The following is a 19,736-nucleotide window of genomic DNA, read 5'->3' on the forward strand; positions in this document are numbered from 1 at the left end:
GCGACGTCCATGAAAAAGACGTCGCTTGGATGGCAGCATATGTTGCTCCAAAATCTGTATGTACTTTTCAGCATTTATGTTGCCTTCACAGAAATGTAAGTCACCCATGCCATGGGAATTAATGCACCCCCATACCATCACAGATGCTGGATTTTGAACTTTGCGTTGTTAACAGTCCTGATGGTCCGCTTCCTCTTTGGTCCGGAGGACACGACATCCAGTGTTTCCAAAAACAATTGGAAAAGTGGACTCATCAGACCACAAAACACTTTTCCATTGTGCATCAGTCCATTTTACACGAGCTCGGGCCCAGAGAACCCGGCGGCGTTTCTGGATGTTGTTCATAAACGGCTTTTGCTTTGCATGGTAGAGTTTTAACCCGCACTTACTGATGTAGTGACAAACTGTATTTACTGACAGTGGTTTTCTGAAGTTTTCCCGAGCCCATTTGGTAATATCCTTTACACACTCATCGGTTTTTAAGGCAGTGCCGCCTGAGGGATCGAAGGTCACGGTCATTCAGTCTTGGTTTCCGGCCGTGGCGCTTACGTGCAGTGATTTCACCAGATTGTCTGAACCTTTTGAAATCCCTAAATTCCTTGCAATTTTGCTTTGAGAAATGTTGTTCTTAAACTGTTCAACTATTTTCTCACGCAGTTGTGGACAAAGTGGTGAACCTCACCCCATCCTTGCTTGTGAATGACTGAGGATGTTTGGGGAGGCTCCTTTTACCCAATCATGATACCCACCTGTTCCCAATTAGCCTGATCACATGTGGGATGTTCCAAACAGGTGTTTGATGAGCTTTTCTCAGTTTTCTCAGTATTTTTTGACACCTTTCCCAACTTCTACTGGACGTGTTGCAGCCATGAAATTCCAAGTTAATTATTATTTGGCAAAAAACAATTAAGCTTACCAGTTTGAACATTAAACATGTTGTCTTTGTAGTGTATTCAATTGAATATGGGTTGAAGGATTTTCAAATCGTTGTATTTTGGTTTTATTTACATTTTACACAATTTCCCAACTTCAACCGAATCCAGTTTGTAGAAAGCGCTACTAGTTAAGAACCTCATTGGAGACCATAATCTTAACATGATTGTTTTTAGCGACGCCTTGTGAAAACCTAATGAATTGCTGCCGCTTAATGAGGCCTCACCTCTAAACTTTGTGAGCTCTCATGTTGCGCGTCCTAGTAAGAAGGGTGGGGGTGTAACCCTTATCTCTGATTCTGATCTCAGACTTCGCCCTCACTCAAATAATGTATTGAAAACCTTTGAAGTTCTCGTCATCCGATCCACAGCCTTGCTGTCGTCTTATCTTGCAGTTATCTACCACCCACCCGGCGCTTACTCTGGCTTTTTGGATAATTTTTCTGAATTTATGGCTGACTTGGTGACCCGTGCTGGTTATATAATAATTATTGGCGGGTTTAATATTCATATGAATTTACCGTCAGAACCTCTCGCTCTCACTGTGACATTTCAGATAATAATTGATACATTGGTTTCACACAGGCAATAAATGTTCTGTATTTTCCACACAATAAGGAAAAAAACAAATTGCGCTTTCTAATGCAGAGCGCCTTATATATGGATCAATTGATGAATTTGTTGATCCATACTGGTTGTACACAGCGCTCTGCCAAAATGTTTCAGTACGTTTTAGTACGACTAGTAAATTACAAGGTCCTATCGCTTTCAGCATTATGGCAACTGTGGTCAGGAGTGTCACCGAAGTAAGCTACTACTGGTCGATCGCATGCCATTTAAAAAAAAAAAACATTTTTCTATAGCCTAGAATCCATCCCATCGCTTGATTGACATACAGGTAAGCCTGTCGAGAGGCAATTACAGTGAACCGCCCACCCTCACCGCAGCAAGTTTGGCTGCGCATATACAAGTCCGGCATCAAAACTAACAAGCTAATCAACGCATTACACGCGCGCACTCGCTTTTTTCTTTTAAACTAAAGAAAGTTCATGACCATCAAAAATGTGGGGTTGCAGGACCAAGTAAGAAGCCAAACCGTATTACTTTCATACGGAATGGGCGCTGGATTTTACCTCATTGACTGGGTTGACATTCCCTGTAGCACAGCTCCATCTAGTGGATCCAGAACGCAACCCTAGTCAACCCCAGTTTGATGCAGTAGCTTCTATTCTATGCGCCTTTTAATCCGGTGCGCCCTTTAAATGAAATAATTTCTAAAATAAAAAATTCAATGAAGGTGCGCCTTATAATCCAGTGCACCTTATAGTGCAAAAAATACTGTATACTAAATATTTTAGATTTAGCATTATCCCGAGGCTTGGCAACCTCAAATATAATGGTACTACCGTACACTATTGTTATGTCTGATCACTACTTCGAAGTGAAATATGAAGTTTTGGCTCTGTCAAAGTCAGGAACGCAATCGAAGATGGTGCAGCCGTAATATTAACTCCGCAACCTCGACTGCGCTCTCGGAGTTACTGCCTTTGGCAACTGCCTCTTTTCCCTCTTATATTAGCTCAATTGATAATCTCACAAATTATTTCAATGCTGCTTTGTTAAACGCCCTCGATTCAGTAGCGCCTTTATGTAAAACTCGCCCTAGAAGGCTCACTCGTACACTTAAACAATTATGCAGGAAGCTTGAGCGCAAATGACGTGTAACTAAACTTGAGGTTTTCCGTCAGGCATGGTGTGACAGCCCGTTGAAATACATAGATGCGCTCGTTTTAGCAAAAGCTATTTTTTTCTCTCAAATTATCGGTCTCAATAAAAATAAACCTAGATACCTATTTGACATTGATGCAAAGCTAACACAACAGCAGCCGACCGGCGATAGTTCCCCCCACTCAGCCGACGATTTCATGGAATTTTTCCGCTTGGAAGATTAAATCCATTAGGAATGAGATCATGGTGACAGTTAAAAAAACACAGAACAAGACCTGCGATTACCGAAATTATTATAAATAAGGGTGAAAATCATGTGGCAACCCTCTCTGATTTTAAAACGGTGTCCCTTGAAAGCCTCACAGAACTGGTTAGCGCGGCAAAACAGACAACTTGCTTACTCGACCTGCTTCCTGGCAAACTCGTTAAATAACTGTTTCAGATTGTAGGACCATCCTTCTTAAATATAATTAATTTGTCTGTCTCCTCTGACAATGCGCCAAGAGCCTTTAAGACCGCAATCATTCAATGATTATTTAAGCGACCAAACTCGGACTGTTTCAGTAATTATAGGCCTGTTTCAAATCTCCCGTTCATTGCAAAAATTCTCAAAAAGTCATAGCGCAACAACTTAATGATTATAGTGGTACCTCTACTTACGAATGCCTATACTTACCAACTTCTCGAGATATCAACCAGAGCATTTACTTACAAACCAATTCTCCACTTCTGAAATGACGCACCAAACTGGTCGGACACAAATGACAAAAAATCGGCCTCTCCATCACAGAGGTCATCTCAATTTTGAGAATATTTTCCAAGCGTCAGCTGTCACACAAACTGTCCGAGCCTCGCTGGTTCCCTGGTCGGACTCAAATGACGAAAAATCGGCCTCTCTGCCCTGGATGTCGTCTCAATTTTGAGATTATTTTCTAAGTGTTAGCGTTGGCTGTCACACAAACTGTCCGAGCCTCGCTGGTAAACGAGGGTCTTTTAGTGACCTCAAGGCCCAAAAAAAGTCCGCAAGGTCAAGCGCTTTCTCAATTCGGGGTCAAAAGCTTTGGAATTCTCTACCGATAGATATCAGAGCTGTTACCTCAGTAGAAGCATTTAAGACACGATTACAAATACATTTTTATGCTATGGCCTTTAATTAACCTGTGCTGGCCAATTCGGCTGCAGTTTGTCCTCTCTGTTTGTTGAATTATGTTGTTCAAAAGATAGTAGAGCCACAGTCCTTTTTATTTAATTAAATGTTTATTCATTTATTCAAGATATTTTGTTGTTTTATACTTCAATGCGAATGTCCCATATCCTTGAGAATTGAAAGATAAATTGCACTTAAAAAGGATGTACTCTAAATGTTTTTGCTCTAAAAATATCAGTTTATCAGTTGCATTTAGAAACAACAATGAAATACTGGTTACCGTGATAGTTTCTGGGTGAGTATAACGTCCGGAAAAATGTCTTATTGTGACAGGCCTACCAATAAACATTGTAAATAAAAACAGTACACAAACTAAACTGAAGGACTCGATTGAAAATATCCTCCCAGGGCAAACCATAAACGGAGTGGGGGCTCCGACCAGAGACACAGGTGCACTAGTCAAGGATAAGAACAGCAAATGAAAAAAAAACACTGAAAAGTAGCCGGGGTCTGGGGGCCGCATGCCCCCCCCCCCCCTCCCCCCTAATTTTGTCCGATCGCGCAACTGCGGCCACCGCCGAACGCCCAAACGTAACTCGTCGCCGACCGCGCAACTGCACTGCGCTGATCGCATTATTGTGACAGAGCCGTCGCTGAAATTTAGAAAATATTTTTAAAGTCCTGATGTACTTTCTAAAATGTAAGTGGACCTCAGTGCGCAGGGAACTTAATTTAATCCGATCGCGCAACCGCAGCACGCCGGGCGCTTACTGTCGCAGTGCTTTAAGAGCGTCTTTGTGTTCCGAGTTGTAAAATGACGCTGCTCTCGAGCCATGCCCATCTGAAGCAGTTCCTGATCCCGTTCGCCCCACGATTCACAAAAATGATACTCCCGACGGAAAAAAACACGGAAATCCGCGGACGATTCTCATCCCTGACTAGTGCTGGTCCTGTTCGTAAATGAATGGGAGTTGAGCGCATTTAACCTTTCCGACCACACCCACTCTCAGACGAGTGCCAGGGCATCCGAATGAATTTTTGAACGCACATTAAATATCGTTTATGAAGCTAGGTTGGCTTATCTACCACCAGGCAAGTTTTCTGGGGGAAACCCTGATAAGAGTATGAACATAATGCATTAATATATTTAATTTAATGCAAATGTCAGATGCAAGGTTTACTTTGCCTATTAGGTCATTGTTGGGTATATATACATATATTGAAAAAACATCATATAGTAGATGTCAACTTTGCCTGCAATAAACCTTTGCACAAATACTTTTTTGTGGACATCTTTTGTGTACATCTCTCTGCTTACCTCTCATCCAGGTAAATTCTCAGCATCTTCCAGTTGAGCCGTCTAGTGTAAAAGATGAATTTAGCTTGCTCTGTGGGATGATCTACAAGTATTCCTTTAGACATGAAATAAGAGATACCCTATTGAGAAGGCAGGAAAGGGCCACAGAGACAGGGAGATCATAGATTGGCCTTAGTACTTTTGAAGATCTAGACACACGCGTGTGGTGGGGGTCTGTGTGACTTATGATCTTTGATGTTTGGCATGCATTACCTCCTGTGGGTTTGCGTTGAATGTAAGGCTCCCTTCATCTAGTTGTAGATATAGTCTTCTATATGAGAAACCAGCAGGCAGCCTTCTGTTGTATATGGAGCAGTGACCCCATGTGGACTTGCAGAGCCTAGAAAATCAACACGGGAGGATTACCAAAAAGACTCATTAAGAAAAAAAGCAAGAAAGACATTTATTGCAAACATATGGCAAAGTACCATCACAGACACCAAACTTAAATCTCCTTACCCCTGCCACAGATATTCATCATTGCCTAGGTCCTGCCATACACACCCGGCCAGACACAGATCGGTAGCATTCAGATACGACAATATGGTTATTCCCAACTCTGGTGGGAGCATCTCCAAATCTATAAAACCATTTTGTGTTTTACCTACAACAATAAAGAATTACAGAGCACATTTTAATAAACATAACAAAGAATTACAGAGCACGTTTTAATAAACATAAGGCATATACAGAAAATTATAGAGCAAATTTGAATAAACACAAAGCACATACGGAAAACTGAAAATGTTATTTACACATTGTCATACACAGTCTTATGACATTCAGTTCGGCAAGCATCAAAGGATTGAATCTGGGCGAAGATTGTGATTTTCTGTTGGGCATCGATGACGTCACGCAATATGTCAAGTTAACTCTCGAGAGTTAGAGGGACATTTTTTAATCTTTAATGTCTTGTACACAAATCGTTATATGTATGCAGTGCCTACAAACCAATCAAATCTAAAATTAATGTTCAGACAGAATAGTGTGAGTTAACAGTGTTAGCCAAGGTAAGACTATCGGAGTATCGCTTGATTTTGATGCAACAGATATGCCAGACAAATGTTAACTGTCATGGTCGATTTTAGGTTCTCTCGATGCGTAGCCCGCGTACTATGACATACTCAACGATTGGTTATTTGCCGTTTAAGATTTCCACGAAAATGCTGAATATCTGGCACGTCAGAATCTTTGTTGGCCTTGCCGCATAGTGTGGCATGTCCTGCAGCGATTCATCTGATTGGACTTTGCACTTCTTCACCCATACACATCTGCACAGTGCCTTAGGTCAGCGGTCTTAGATGCTATTAGAGGTACAGAGAACTATGTGAAAGCTCAGTGGGGATCGAGCCCATTCCATTGCCTGGCCCACTTTTTGGAATGACCTCCTGGCTTAACTTCAGGCAAGCTGAAACATATACGTATTCTATTTTTTCTAAGTATATAATTTAAAGTGAGATGTATACAGTGAATTTGAATTGCCAAGGGTTACCTATGACCAGGGATGATAAAATTCATCACGTAGGTCCAAAACGACACTTCACATACAAGAAAGCATGGAGTGAAACAGCTGCAGCTCTGGGATGTAGGCTACTGTTGAGTTTTTTTATCAGCTTATCTATAAATATGCATTAATCTAAGTGAATGTGAACAGTAACTTGACAAACCCCCGTGATCCTGTGGTCTTTTGGGTGTAGTGTTATGGACACGTACAGCTCACGCGTCACAGTCGATATGAACTCAGCGTAAATTATATTAGTACAGTGGAGCCTCAGTTTTCGACCACAATCCGTTCCGGAAGGCTGTTCGAGAAGTGAATCGTTCGAATTCCGAGTCATGTTTTCCCATTACAAATAATGGAAAAAAGTTTAATACATTCCAATAAAAAAAAAAACGCCTTTTTTTTTAAGCATTTTTTCATTTGCGCATTTTTGTCTGATCGCGTAACTGCAGCGCACCGCCGAACTCGCAACCGTAGCACGTCGTCCACCGCGCAACTGCACCGCGCTGGTTGTATAATTGTGACAGAGCTGTCGCTGAAATTTAGAAAATATTTTTAAAGTCCTGATGTACTTTCCAAAATTTAAGTGGACCTCAGTACGCAGGGAGCTTGATTTGGTCCGATCGCCCAACCGCAGCGCGCCGGGCGCTCACTGTCGCATTGCTTTAGGATCGTCTTTGTGTTTTAGGATGGCTTTACTGCTCCCACTTGCTTCCTTTGGAGGCATGATTAGAGTTGATGCAATCATTAGAATAACGAGAATGTAATAACGAACAGAGTCAGTTGGCATGCGGGTCCTCTCGGCTCATCTCGCGAGGTTCGACAACCTAATTTCGTCCAACATCCGAAGCAAAAAAATCTCGAATTTTTATTCGAATGCCAATTTGTTCGAGAACCGGGACGTTCAAAAACCGAGGCTCCACTGTACTTTGAAATTGCTCGTACAGTAAATATAGGTTTGATGAGCGTAGTCCTGGTATAGATTGGTCTCAGAGGTTACACAGTACACATTTAAGTCATTAGTGAACAAAAGCAACAGTTTATTCAAGAAAAAGGAAAGTAACGCTATAATTATGCAAACCAATCAGTTAAAATGCAAAGCAAAGGACTGTTTAATAAGATAAATAAAATGACCGAGCAGTATTGTTAGTATAAAATATTTTCATCCTACCTCCTCTGCGTGTTTTCAATAGATGGTAGATGTCAGGGCCATAACAATGTTGAGGCATTCTTCGAAGTGTGCCGCCATCCCTCCCTGGGGAAATTGTTTTTATTTACAAATCTCAGTTACATATCTTGAATTTACATTTACAGATTAGATAACAAACCCTTTGCCAATGAATTTAGGATGTGAAAATGTAAATAAAAACAGAATGCAATGTTTGCAAATCCTTTTCATTTTGTATTCAATAAAATACGAAAAAAAGACAAGACATTGAAAGTTCAAAATGATAACTTTTTCTTTTTTTTTTAAAATATTCACAAATTTTGAGTTTGATGCCTGCAACATGTTCCAAAAAAAGCAGGGACAGGGACATGTTTACCACAGTTCTACGTAAACTTTCCTTTTAACACTCAATAACTGTTTGGGAATTTAAGTGGATTTCTCAATTCTTGCTTAATGTACAATTTGAGTTTGTCAATAGTCTGGGGTCTCTGTTGTCCTAATTTACGCCACACAATTTCAATAATTGAGAAAAAGTGTGTGATCCGTAGACTGATCAAAGCCTTTAATTGTCAATCATCTATATCCGGTTAAGGAATGACAACCTTTCCTTATCCAGTACTGGTTAATGAATCTCATAATTTCCTGGATAATTTCTTTCAGATTAATCTTTATCTGTCCAGTAAACTTTAATAAATTTGAGATTGTCGCTGTCCCAACATAGTGCATCAATAGTAACCAGCACTGCACAAGTCATTGCAATTTAAAACTAAGAATTTACCTGGATGTCACTATTTCCACACAGAACTTAGTTAAGTTTTGTAAAAAAAAAAAAAAAAAAAAAAAAAAAAAAAAAAAGTGACAGCATTTAAATATGACACACAGAGACACAAGTATTAATGCCCTTATATTAATTGTAAAGTGTATTGCGGCAAGCACTCCACTCTGGAAACTGAGTGGCTAGATCATATGACACGCCTGTGCAGTGTCGCTGCATTCTGTTCATCGGCATCACAAAAACAAAACAAAAACATCAAGAATGATGCTCTGTATTATAAGACAAAATTTGGTAATAATAATAATAATAAATTATACTTATAGTGCACCTTACATTTTTTTTAAAAATCTCAAAGTGCTACAGAAAATGCCTTTTTAAAAAGAAACGTCTTAAGAACGTTTTTAAAAGTGTCAACCGACTGCGGTGCTCAAAAAACTCAGACTCATGAAAATCATTTGATAACCAAGCTAGCCACGGTTCGTTCGTTCATTCATTCATTCATTCATTCATTCATTCATTCATTCATTCATTCATTCATTCATTCATTCATTCATTCATTCATTCCTATGGAAATGTGGATCGGAATGCCGACAGAGGACTAATATAGCATCTTGCTTTGTTCAGCAGTGTCATAAACCTTCGATGGCCGCAAAGAGTTTCAGAATGGGCAGCGGGTGCTGTCTAGACTTGTTGACATTCAAGTTTGATTACTGCAGTAATCTCAAGAGTCAGTTTTGTAGGACATTGACATCATGTTTCACTCAATGCACTGCGCCAAACATTAATAAAGCTCCTTTAGCAGCATAGAAAACACGTCACTCCTTTGAGTAAATGCAAAAACCACACTTTGAAAATGGTAGACATAGTAGACAATCATTTTTGCTTTCGACCGATACAATACATATTGATATACAGTAAGGTCTAACGATTCGGCATAAAGCGATATATCACTCTTTTAAAACAATAGAATTTGATACGATGAAGGAAATTTCCATGTGATATTTTTATAGCCTCTAGTAGCGATGGGTTTTCTGTCGATAATATACGTATATGAATTAAAGGTAACTTTTCATTGAGTTTTATTTTCAAAGTTAGTCACCTTCACTTACTCCAAAGAGTAAAAATCAACAACCTTACAATAACCTACTGTATTTTCCGGACTATAAGGCGCACCGGACTATAAGGCGCACCTTCAATAAAGGGCCCATTTTAAAACTTTGTCCATATATAAGGCGCACCGGACTATAAGGCGCACTATTAATGCATTAACTTTCTGAGACAGTCCTGTATAGGGGCCGACCATTCGCACCAACATTCCACGAACCATTACCATTGTGAATGAACTTGTAAATACCGTATTTGCCGGTGTACAGGTCGACTCGGTGTATAAGTCGACCCCCTAAAATTCGACGGAAATTTACGATTTTATGATATATCCTTTGTATAAGTCGAGCTCAATTGTTGCATTATATTAAACTTCAAAATTCAATATGCGAAATTTATTGACGAAATGTGTTCAAATTCCGGGAGGCCGTGCGCATGCGGCTGTTTATAAGCACCGCGGAGGAGATCGCGGAGCCTCATTGGACTTCCAGCGGCCGGCGAGCTCGCGCACGCCGCCCGGCACCAACGGGAGGCCGGAAATAGCTCCAAGCCAAGCGGATCGGCACTTTATAAGCACCGCGGAGGAGATCGCGGAGCCTCATTCGACTTCCAGCGGCCGGCGAGCTCGCGCACCCGCCCGGCACATCCGGGAGGCCGTGCGCACGCGCCAAGTGGCCGAAAATAGCCCCCGCCGAGCGGATCGGCTGTTTATAAGCACCGCGGAGGAGATCGCGGAGCCTCATTCGACTTCCAGCGGCCGGCGAGCTCGCGCACCCGCCCGGCACATCCGGGAGGCCGTGCGCACGCGCCAAGTGGCCGAAAATAGCCCCCGCCGAGCGGATCGGCTGTTTATAAGCACCGCGGAGGAGATCGCTGAGCCTCATTCGACTTCCAGCGGGCCGCGCACTCGCGCACGCCGCCCGGCACATCCGGGAGGCCGTGCGCACGTGCCGAGTGGCCGAAAATAGCCCCCGCCGAGCGGATCGGCTGTTTATAAGCACCGCGGAGGAGATCGCTGAGCCTCATTCGACTTCCAGCGGGCCGCGCACTCGCGCACGCCGCCCGGCACATCCGGGAGGCCGTGCGCACGCGCCGAGTGGCCGAAAATAGCCCCCGCCGAGCGGATCGGCTGTTTATAAGCACCGCGGAGGAGATCGCTGAGGCTCATTCCACTTCCAGCGGGCCGCGCACTCGCGCACGCCGCCCGGTTCAAATTTTCTAAGTGCAACGCAAAATGAGATGCATGAGAAACGGCCTTGGTTACCATCACATTTGAAGCGATGAATACGAAGTTAAATTTTATGACTCAGTGTATAAGTCGAGGTCGATTTTTTTTGGTCGATTTTGGATCGAAAAAGGTCGACCAATACACCGGCAAATACGGTATGTAACTATATCCTTTGCAGATAGGTTGATATTGCAAATGAGAATCTGTTGTCAATTGCACTACCAGAAAAGTTAATAATAACAAATTAACAATTTTATGAAAGTTGAATGAATTTTTTATTAGATGTATTAAGTTTTTTTTATTGTTGTTATTGTTGTATGAATAAGAAGGGTGATAATCCAAATCAAATCATTCTCCATTTTATCTTTTTTATTTCAACTTCGGACGCAACAAATTACTTGATAATCACAAAATAATGATCCATAGTCTTTTTGATTAATGATTCATAGTCCTTAGTGGGCCACTTATGATTGATTTTATGACACAATGCTTCGGGCCAGTTTAAATTTAGACGCGGGCCGCATTTGGCCCGCGGGCCGGAATTTGGTCCATATACAAGGCGCACCGGACTATAAGGCGCATTGTCAGCTTTTCAGAAAATTTGAGGTTTTTAGGTGCGCCTTATAGTCCGGAAAATCCGGTAGTTCTCTTACTATTGTAGCATAAACAAAGTGCAACAGAAATAGCTAGGTTGATTTTTTATACACTAACTTACATTACAATAAGCTAGTTCTTTTAACAGTGGGGCACAAAAGTATTTAGTCAGCCACCAATTGTGCAAGTTCTCTGACTTACAAGATGGCTGACATTTTCATCATTTGAACTATGAGAGACAAAATGAAAAAAAAAAAATCCAGAAAATCACATTGTCTGATTTTTTAAATAATTTGCATATTATGGTGGAAAATAAGTATTTGGTCAATAATGGCCTCGATCTGGGGCTCCACACACTCACTCTGTGGGATCAAAATAATCACCAGAATGGTGAACAAAAATCCCAGAACCACAGGGGGACTCCAGATCAAGGCCATTATCGACCGAATACTTACTTTCCACCGTAATTTGCAAATAAATTCTTTAAAAATAAGTTAAGAGGGATACTGCTGCCACAGCTCCACAAACTAGTACTTTATATTGTTGCTCCACCAGTGAATTTCTGTTCCCTTTTTTGTCATTGTGTGTTTGTTTTTTCTCCTTTAGCGGTCTCTCGTCAGAGGAGGATCACTGTATTCCTATTAGTCAACGCCGAATTAGCAGTCAAAGGATTTTGTAGTTTATGTCACATTGTTCAGCAAGACAACATTTCTGACATGCCAGATTTTCATCGTGGTGGTCGTGAGCCGTTGCAGGTGCCAACCGTCCAATCATGGATTTTGTCACACTACACGGGCTGCAACACATCAAGACAATTCAAAATTGGCCACGACAAGCTACGTTTCTCTGACATGTCTGTCGGCTCATTATCGGGCTACATTCGTGCAGTCTGACCTTGGCATAAGACTATAAGATACTCAAAATCATAAAGAAGCATGGAGAAAGCATGTATTGTCGAGCTCACGATGGAGTATATGGCCAGTGTTGTGCAAAGTAGGAGACCATTACCCTCGTGAAAATCCCTTGCTACAGGAACGCACAGGCAATGAGTGAACAGCGGAAACCGTTGTCGTGCAGCAGACAGTAATAGCTTGTTTTCAATAAAAACATGAAGAACACACTTTTGAGTTTGTCAATTTCCATCTTTAGAAGCGAGGTTCTTTCATTTTCTTTTTTAATAACTCACTCATGTTCTGCGCGAGGCGTGGTCAATGACCATTCAAATAGTAGAAAAATTCATTAATTGCACGAAAAATTAATGACGAGTATGTGAGCACCATGCAAGGAGTAAGTGGAAGCATACAAGAATTGATTTGCCTGACCTTTTCTGTCTTCTGGGGTGTACTTTTAGCAAGTGTAGAAAATTAGAACAGGTTCCCCTCCCTAGCAAAAATAGGAGGTCAAAAATGCGACTTGTCCTTCGGTGTGACTTACATAAATAGTTTTCTTCTTTATTATGCGTTTTATGGCTGATGCCACGCATTTTTCGGACTATAAGTCGCGGTTTTTTCATAGTTTGGGTGGGGGGGTCGACTTATACTCAGGAGCGACTTGTATGTGAATTTTTTCGCAAATTTTCAAAATTCAAAAATCCGTGATGTAGTGAAAGCGCGATAAACGAACCGCGATGTAGCCAGTGATTACTGTCATTTGACCTGCAAGTGACGTCAGCAGCACGGCGGTTGTTTACATAAGGACAAAGGATTCTATCACGGGATGACAAAGATGACGAAGGGCCCCACGTTTGAAGGATTTAATGATTTGGAGTGACACAAGGTTTGAAAAACGTATTTATGTTATGGTTATTTGATATATGTTATTTCGTGTAGCAACTTGTATATGTTTTATCGTTACAGTTCAGTAGTTGTTGGCTCGTTGAACTCTTGTTTTGTTAAATAAAGAGCCGTTTACCAAACCCACGTGTTTCCTGGTACTTTGTTAACGCTACAATATAGTTGTATACTAGATCTGTGCGGCGCGCACGCGGCGTTGTTGACATAAAGGACGAGGAATTTGATCGATGGATTTAATGATTAGGAGTGACACAGATGGTTTGATAATATTGTTGTTATATGATAGTTATTTGAAATATACTTTATATATCGTTATATGGGTATGTGGAATAATTAGAAATGCAACTTACGAGTCCGACGTCAGCGGCGCATATGTGGCGCATAAGCGGCATTGTTTACATAAAGGACGATCGATGGATTTAATGAATTGGAGTGACACAGATGGTTTGATAAACGTGTTATTTATGTAATACTTATTTGAATAACTCTGAATGTTACCCAGGCCCATTCTCAGCTCCTCGTTTGTGTATATGTCACGTTAGCATACCCTATCGTTTAGCCTGTTGTTTCTGGTTCATGTCTGTTCTTGGTGTTGGATTTTGACTAATAAATTTGCCCCAAAGGTGCGACTTATACTCCGGTCCGACTTATATATGTTTTTTTTCACTGTATTGTGCATTTTATGGCTGGTGCGATTTATACTCCGGTGCGAATTATAGTCCGAAAATTAAGGTACTCCGGAGCGACTTGTAGTCCGGAACACAATACTTTTTCTTGACTTACCTGAATTAAATAATTTTGTCAATATCAGTTTGCTGACAGGAGCAGATGCACTTCACCATAGATACACACGTGTCAGGGTTACCTTGCTCTTGTCTGGCCCCTCCCGTGTCAGCCAGTCGGTCAACAAGCTCTTCCTGAAGCTGCTGTTGTTGTCTGGGTGGCAGCCTCCACAGTGCCTGACCCATCTGTATGGTAGTAGTACCAGGCAGGTCAGTTATAGTCCATGATGCACAGTAATCCATTATCTGAACCGCAAACCAGGCTTTACTGTTGTGCCTATAATGGCTGTCTGAAGCCTGTCCCAGCTGACTTTGGGCAGTGGGCAGGGTAGACCCTGAACAGGTTGCCAGCCAATCGCAGGGTACACATAAACAAACAACCATCTACTCTTGTCTTAGTGTGCCATGCGATTCGCTGGCAACTAGTTCAGGGTGTCCCCCTGCTTACTGCCCAAAGTCAGCTGGGACAGGCTTCAGCACAACTGCAACCCTTGTGAGGATAAGCGGCTCGTTCAGATGATGGGTGGATGGACAGTCTGGAAAGGGTTACAAAGCCATTCCTAAAGCTCTAGGACTCCAGTGAACCACAATGAGAGCCATTGTCAACAAATGGAAAAAACATACAACAGTAGTGACCCTTGCAGAAACGGCTGTTCTACAAATATTACAGTGATGACTCATCCAGAAGGTCACAAAGGATCTCAAGATAATATCTGAAGAACTACAGGCCAAAGCTTGGTTCAACCTTGATGAGTCAACAATAATAGAGAGACTGGGCAAAACAAACATCCATGACAGATGTCCAAGGTGAAAACTAGACCCAAAGAAAAGGCAAAAAGAGAGAACCAAAAGAACAGGACAAAGAAAAACACACAAAAAATATCAGAATGCTTCCAAACGCATTTGGAAAAATAATCTACAGACCGATGAGACAAAAGCTGAGCTTTATGGAAGGTGTGTAATTGTATCTAATTATTACGTGCGTCAATGTGACAGCATTACATCAAAAGAACATCAAACCAGCAGTCAAACGTGGTTGAATTGTAACGTTCCATTGCTGCTTTGCTCATTTAGGACCCGGACAACTAACTTATTGACGCTGAATGGTTTGCCATCAGTTTGTGATTTCAAACTGAAGCCCACTTGCGCTGGACAATGATCCAAGTCAATTTCGGGATGGATGATTTAAAAATTAAGAAGTTTTTTGAGTGGCCTGGTCTGGACTTCAAATGCAAAAACCCATTGGTAAATTAACAAAATATCCTGCATAGAAGAATATCTTTTCAGGGGTGTGAAAGTCTCATTGGCAGTTATACTTAACACTTGATTTCAGATGTTGCTCCTGAGCGTGACCCACTCCATTATTAGATTTAGAGGTTAATAACATTTCCCCAATAGGTCAGGTAGCTTTGAATATTAATTTCTTTTTAATAATTATAAATCATTTATAAACTGCATTTTTCTTTACTAGGGTTACTTAGTTTTAATATTTACATACATTTGATTACCTTAAAGCTTAAATATTAAAAAAGAGGAACCTACAAAGAGAATTTCGAGAAAAGAACAAATACTTTTTCATGGTGTTGTACAGAGGAGGCACGGTGACGCATTGGTTAGCACGTCGGTGCATTGCTTAGCACGTCCGCCGTACAGTTCTGAGGGTGTGGGTTCGATTCCACCACCGGCACTCCTTGTGTGGAATTTGCATGTTCCCCCCGTGCCTGCGTGGCTTTTCTCAGAGAACTTTGGCCTTCTCCCACATCCCAAAAAACATGCATGGTAGGCTGAATTACCATAGGTGAGTGCGAGTGAGGATGGTTGTTCGTCTCTGTGTGCTCTGCGATTGGCTGGCAACCGGTTCGGGTGTCCCCCGCCTACTGCCCAATGATTGCTGGCATAGGCTCCAGCACGCCCACAACACTTGTGGGAACAAGCAGTACAGAAAATGGATGGATGGTATTGTACAACAATGTGAAGATTTTAACTTATACTGAGGAGCGACTTATATGTGAATTTTTCACAAATTTCCCCCCCCCCCAAAAAAAAAAATAATTAAAAAAAAAGGTGATACCGCGATAAACGAACCGCGATGTAGCAAAGGATTACTGTAATTTAAATTTCAAGTGACGTCAGCGGCGCGGCACAGCGGTTGTTTACATAAAGGACAAAGATTCGATCACGGGATGACAACGATGACGAAGGGCCCCATGTACTACCGGCATCATTAGCGGCTTTGTTTGTAAGTGACACGGAGGACGAAGAGTTTGAAGGATTTAATGATTTGGAGTGACACAGAAGGTTTGAAAAACTATTATGGCTTATACGCATGCCCGGTCCTACTCTACGGAGCTCTCTTTCACCTCCGTGGATGGAAGTAGGGGACCGGCGCTCGGCCGGGTGGCTGTCCGGGGATGGTGGATGGGCTCGGACTTGGCCTTTACGCATGCCCTGTCCTACTCTACGGAGCTCTATTTCACCTCCGTGGATGGAAGTCGGGGGCCGGCGCTCGGCCGTGTAGCTGTCTGGGGACCGTGGATGGGGATCGGTCCTATTCTATGGAGCTCTCTTCTACCTCTGTGGCTGGAAGTGCTAATTCCGGGGATGGAAGTCCACGCCACATGCCTGGAAGTCGACGCCGGTGATTGGGGCCGTGTGGCGGTGAACTATTTATGTTATAGTTATTTGATATATTTTATTTCGTGTAGCAACTTGTATATGTTTTTATTGTTACAGTTCAGTAGTTGTTGGCTCGTTGAACTCATTTTGATAAATAAAGAGCCGTTTACCAAACCCATGTCTTTCCTCGTACTTTCTTAACGCTACAATATAGTTATATACTAGATCTGTGGAATAACGACGAGGCTGACGTCAGGGCGCACGCGCGGCGTTGTTGACAAAGGACGAGGAATTAGATCGATTGATTTAATGATTTGGAGTGACACAGATGGTTTGATAATATTATTGCTTGTATAATAGTTATTTAATATACAATTTATATATCGTTATATGGGCCTGTGGAATAGTTTGAAGCGCAAGCGCCGTCACCTGGCATTCTTGACATAAAGGACGATTGATGGATTTAATGAATTGGAGTGACACAGATGGTTTTATAAACATGTTATTTATGTAACCACTAAAATGCGACTTATACTCCGGAGCAACTTATATGGGGTTTTTTTTCACATTATTGTGCATTTTTTGGCTAATGCGACCTTTGTTACGGAGCGACTTTTAGTTCGAAAAATACGGTATTTCATCTCCAATAAAAACAAATAAATAAAAATCAAGAAAACAGTACATTGGCAATTTTAACTCTTTTTCTATGCTATCAAAATGGAACCATTTTTGTGCTAAGTTATCATTAAGAAAAACAATCTACAATTTCCCATTAGTATGTTTAAATGGTCGAGAGTATTGTTTTCAGAATTGGAACTACGTAATCTATTAGTTATAGTGCTGCATAAATATATACCGCAGCTCCCAAGTGACTAACACGTTTCAATTAAATTGTTATTACTGTGACTATTACCATAATTTCCGGACTATAAGTCACATTTTTCTTTCATAGTTTGGGTGGGGGGGGGGCGACTTATACTCAGGAGCGACTTATATGTTTTTTTTTCACAAATTTTTACTTGATCATTAAGACATCACTTACTTACAAGTATAGTTGACCACTTCCCATGTTATTTTTAGTATAGTTGATCACTTCACATGCTTTTATATCTTTATCCTGAACATATTCAAAACATGAAAAATAGAGAAAACATCAAATAAAGCAATTAACACTTTAAAGCATCATATCCAAGTCCACTGTCTGCTGTATGTACACTTGCTCCATTTTTGCTCCTCTTATATTTATTATTATTATTTATTATTATTTGTTTATTTGTCTTATATTCAACACTCTTATTTATTCATTGTTTGTGCCTTCTTGTTTTTTTTTTGTGTGCTTGTATGCATATGTGTACTATCTCATCGAGGGATAGTGGAAACGTAATTTCAATTTCTTTGTGTGTCTTGGTACATGAAAAAAAAAGACAATAAAGCAGACTTTGACTTTGATAAAACAACCAAATAAACAAAACCAAAAACTACATCTGAAAAAAATATATTTTCAGACGAAACTGGATGAGGGCGCTCTAAATTTCACCGTTGGCCGTGACTCAGCAACTGGGTGGGCTTAAGAAAAATGGCACCAAAAAGAATATTTTGCAGGTTACAAGCTTCAAGTTGTAAAATATGCAGCTGAAAACAGTAATCGAGCAGCAGAAAGAAAGTCTGGAGAACCGTGATGTACCAATGGATTACTATTTCAAGTGACGTCAGTGGCACGGCGTGGCGCAGCGGTTGTTTACATAAAGGACAAAAGTACCCAAGTAAGGACTACCAGCATCATTAGCGGTGATCATTTTCTAAGTGACACGGAGGACAAAGAGTTTGAAGAAATTAAGGATTTGGAGTGACATAGAAGGTTTGAAAAACTATTATGGCTTTTACACACGCCCGGTCCTACTCTACTGAGTCGGGGGCCGGCGCTCGGCCGAGTGGCTGTCCGCGAACGGTGCATGGGGCTCGGACATGGCCATTACGCACGCCCGGTCCTATGCCATGGAAGTCCACGCCGCCACACGCTTGGAAGTTTGTTTTGTTTAATAAAGAGCCGTTTACCAAACCCACGTCTATCCTTGTACTTTGTTAACGCTACAATATAGTTATATACTAGATCTGTGGAATAAAGAGGAGGTGACGTGAGGGCGCACGCGCGGCGATGTTGACAAAGGACGAGGAATTTGATCGATGGATTTAAAGGATTTAAAGTGCACGGCTGGTTTGATAATATTATTGGCTTATATTATAGTTATTTGAAACATAGTTTATCTATCGTTATATGAGCCTGTGGAATATTTTGAAGTGCAAGCGCCCTCAGCCGCGCGCACCCATTGTTGACAAAGAACGATCGACGGATTTAATGAATTGGAGTGACACCGATGGTTTTATAAACATGTTATTCATGTAATAGTTGTCCTTAATCACTCTATATGTTACGTCAGGCCGGTTCTCAGCTCTTTGTTTGTGTTTGTCACGTTAGGATACCTATCGTTTAGCCTGTTGTTGCTATTTAATGAAATGGAGTGACACCGATGGTTTTATAAACATGTTATTCATGTAATAGTTGTCCTTAATCACTCTATATGTTACGTTAGGCCCGTTCTCAGCTCTTTGTTTGTGTTTGTCATGTTAGCATACCTATCGTTTAGCCTGTTGTTGCTATTTAATGAATTGGAGTGACACCGATGGTTTTATAAACATGTTATTCATGTAATAGTTGTCCTTAATCACTCTATATGTTACATCAGGCTCGTTCTCAGCTCTTTGTTTGTGTTTGTCACGTTAGCATACCTATCGTTTAGCCCTTTGTTGCTCGTTCATGACTGTTTTTGGTGTGGGATTTTGTCAAATAAATTGCCCCCCAAAATGCGACTTATACTCCGGAGCGACATATGTTTTTTTCACTTTTTGGGTCATTTTATGGCTGGTGCGACTTATACTCCGGAGCGACTTATAGTCTGGAAAATACGGTAATTTGATTTGTTTATTTCGACAAGTACATAGTCAACACACTC

At 41.2% G+C, this 19,736-nt stretch overlaps 1 protein-coding gene across 3 annotated transcripts in view; it reads right to left on the reverse strand.

The window, feature by feature from the left end:
- The window catches only part of fbxo8 (F-box protein 8), a 32,371-nt gene that overhangs the window by 9,441 nt on the left and 3,194 nt on the right, over positions 1 to 19,736 (reverse strand). Inside the window, exons 2-6 of one of the 3 annotated variants that reach the window (XM_049721576.2) lie at positions 14,193 to 14,295; positions 7,837 to 7,920; positions 5,624 to 5,768; positions 5,378 to 5,504; positions 5,126 to 5,244 (exon numbers count right to left, since the gene is read on the reverse strand). In XM_049721576.2, the coding sequence (XP_049577533.1) occupies positions 5,126 to 5,244; positions 5,378 to 5,504; positions 5,624 to 5,768; positions 7,837 to 7,920; positions 14,193 to 14,295 (578 nt within the window). Of the gene's footprint in view, positions 1 to 5,125; positions 5,245 to 5,377; positions 5,505 to 5,623; positions 5,769 to 7,836; positions 7,921 to 12,856; positions 12,903 to 14,192; positions 14,296 to 19,736 lie in introns of those variants that run through there. The other 2 variants (XM_049721577.2, XM_049721578.2) reach the window with 2 other exon arrangements.

The sequence above is a fragment of the Syngnathus scovelli genome, chromosome 5 (assembly GCF_024217435.2).
Source record: "Syngnathus scovelli strain Florida chromosome 5, RoL_Ssco_1.2, whole genome shotgun sequence".
Lineage (NCBI taxonomy): Eukaryota > Metazoa > Chordata > Actinopteri > Syngnathiformes > Syngnathidae > Syngnathus > Syngnathus scovelli.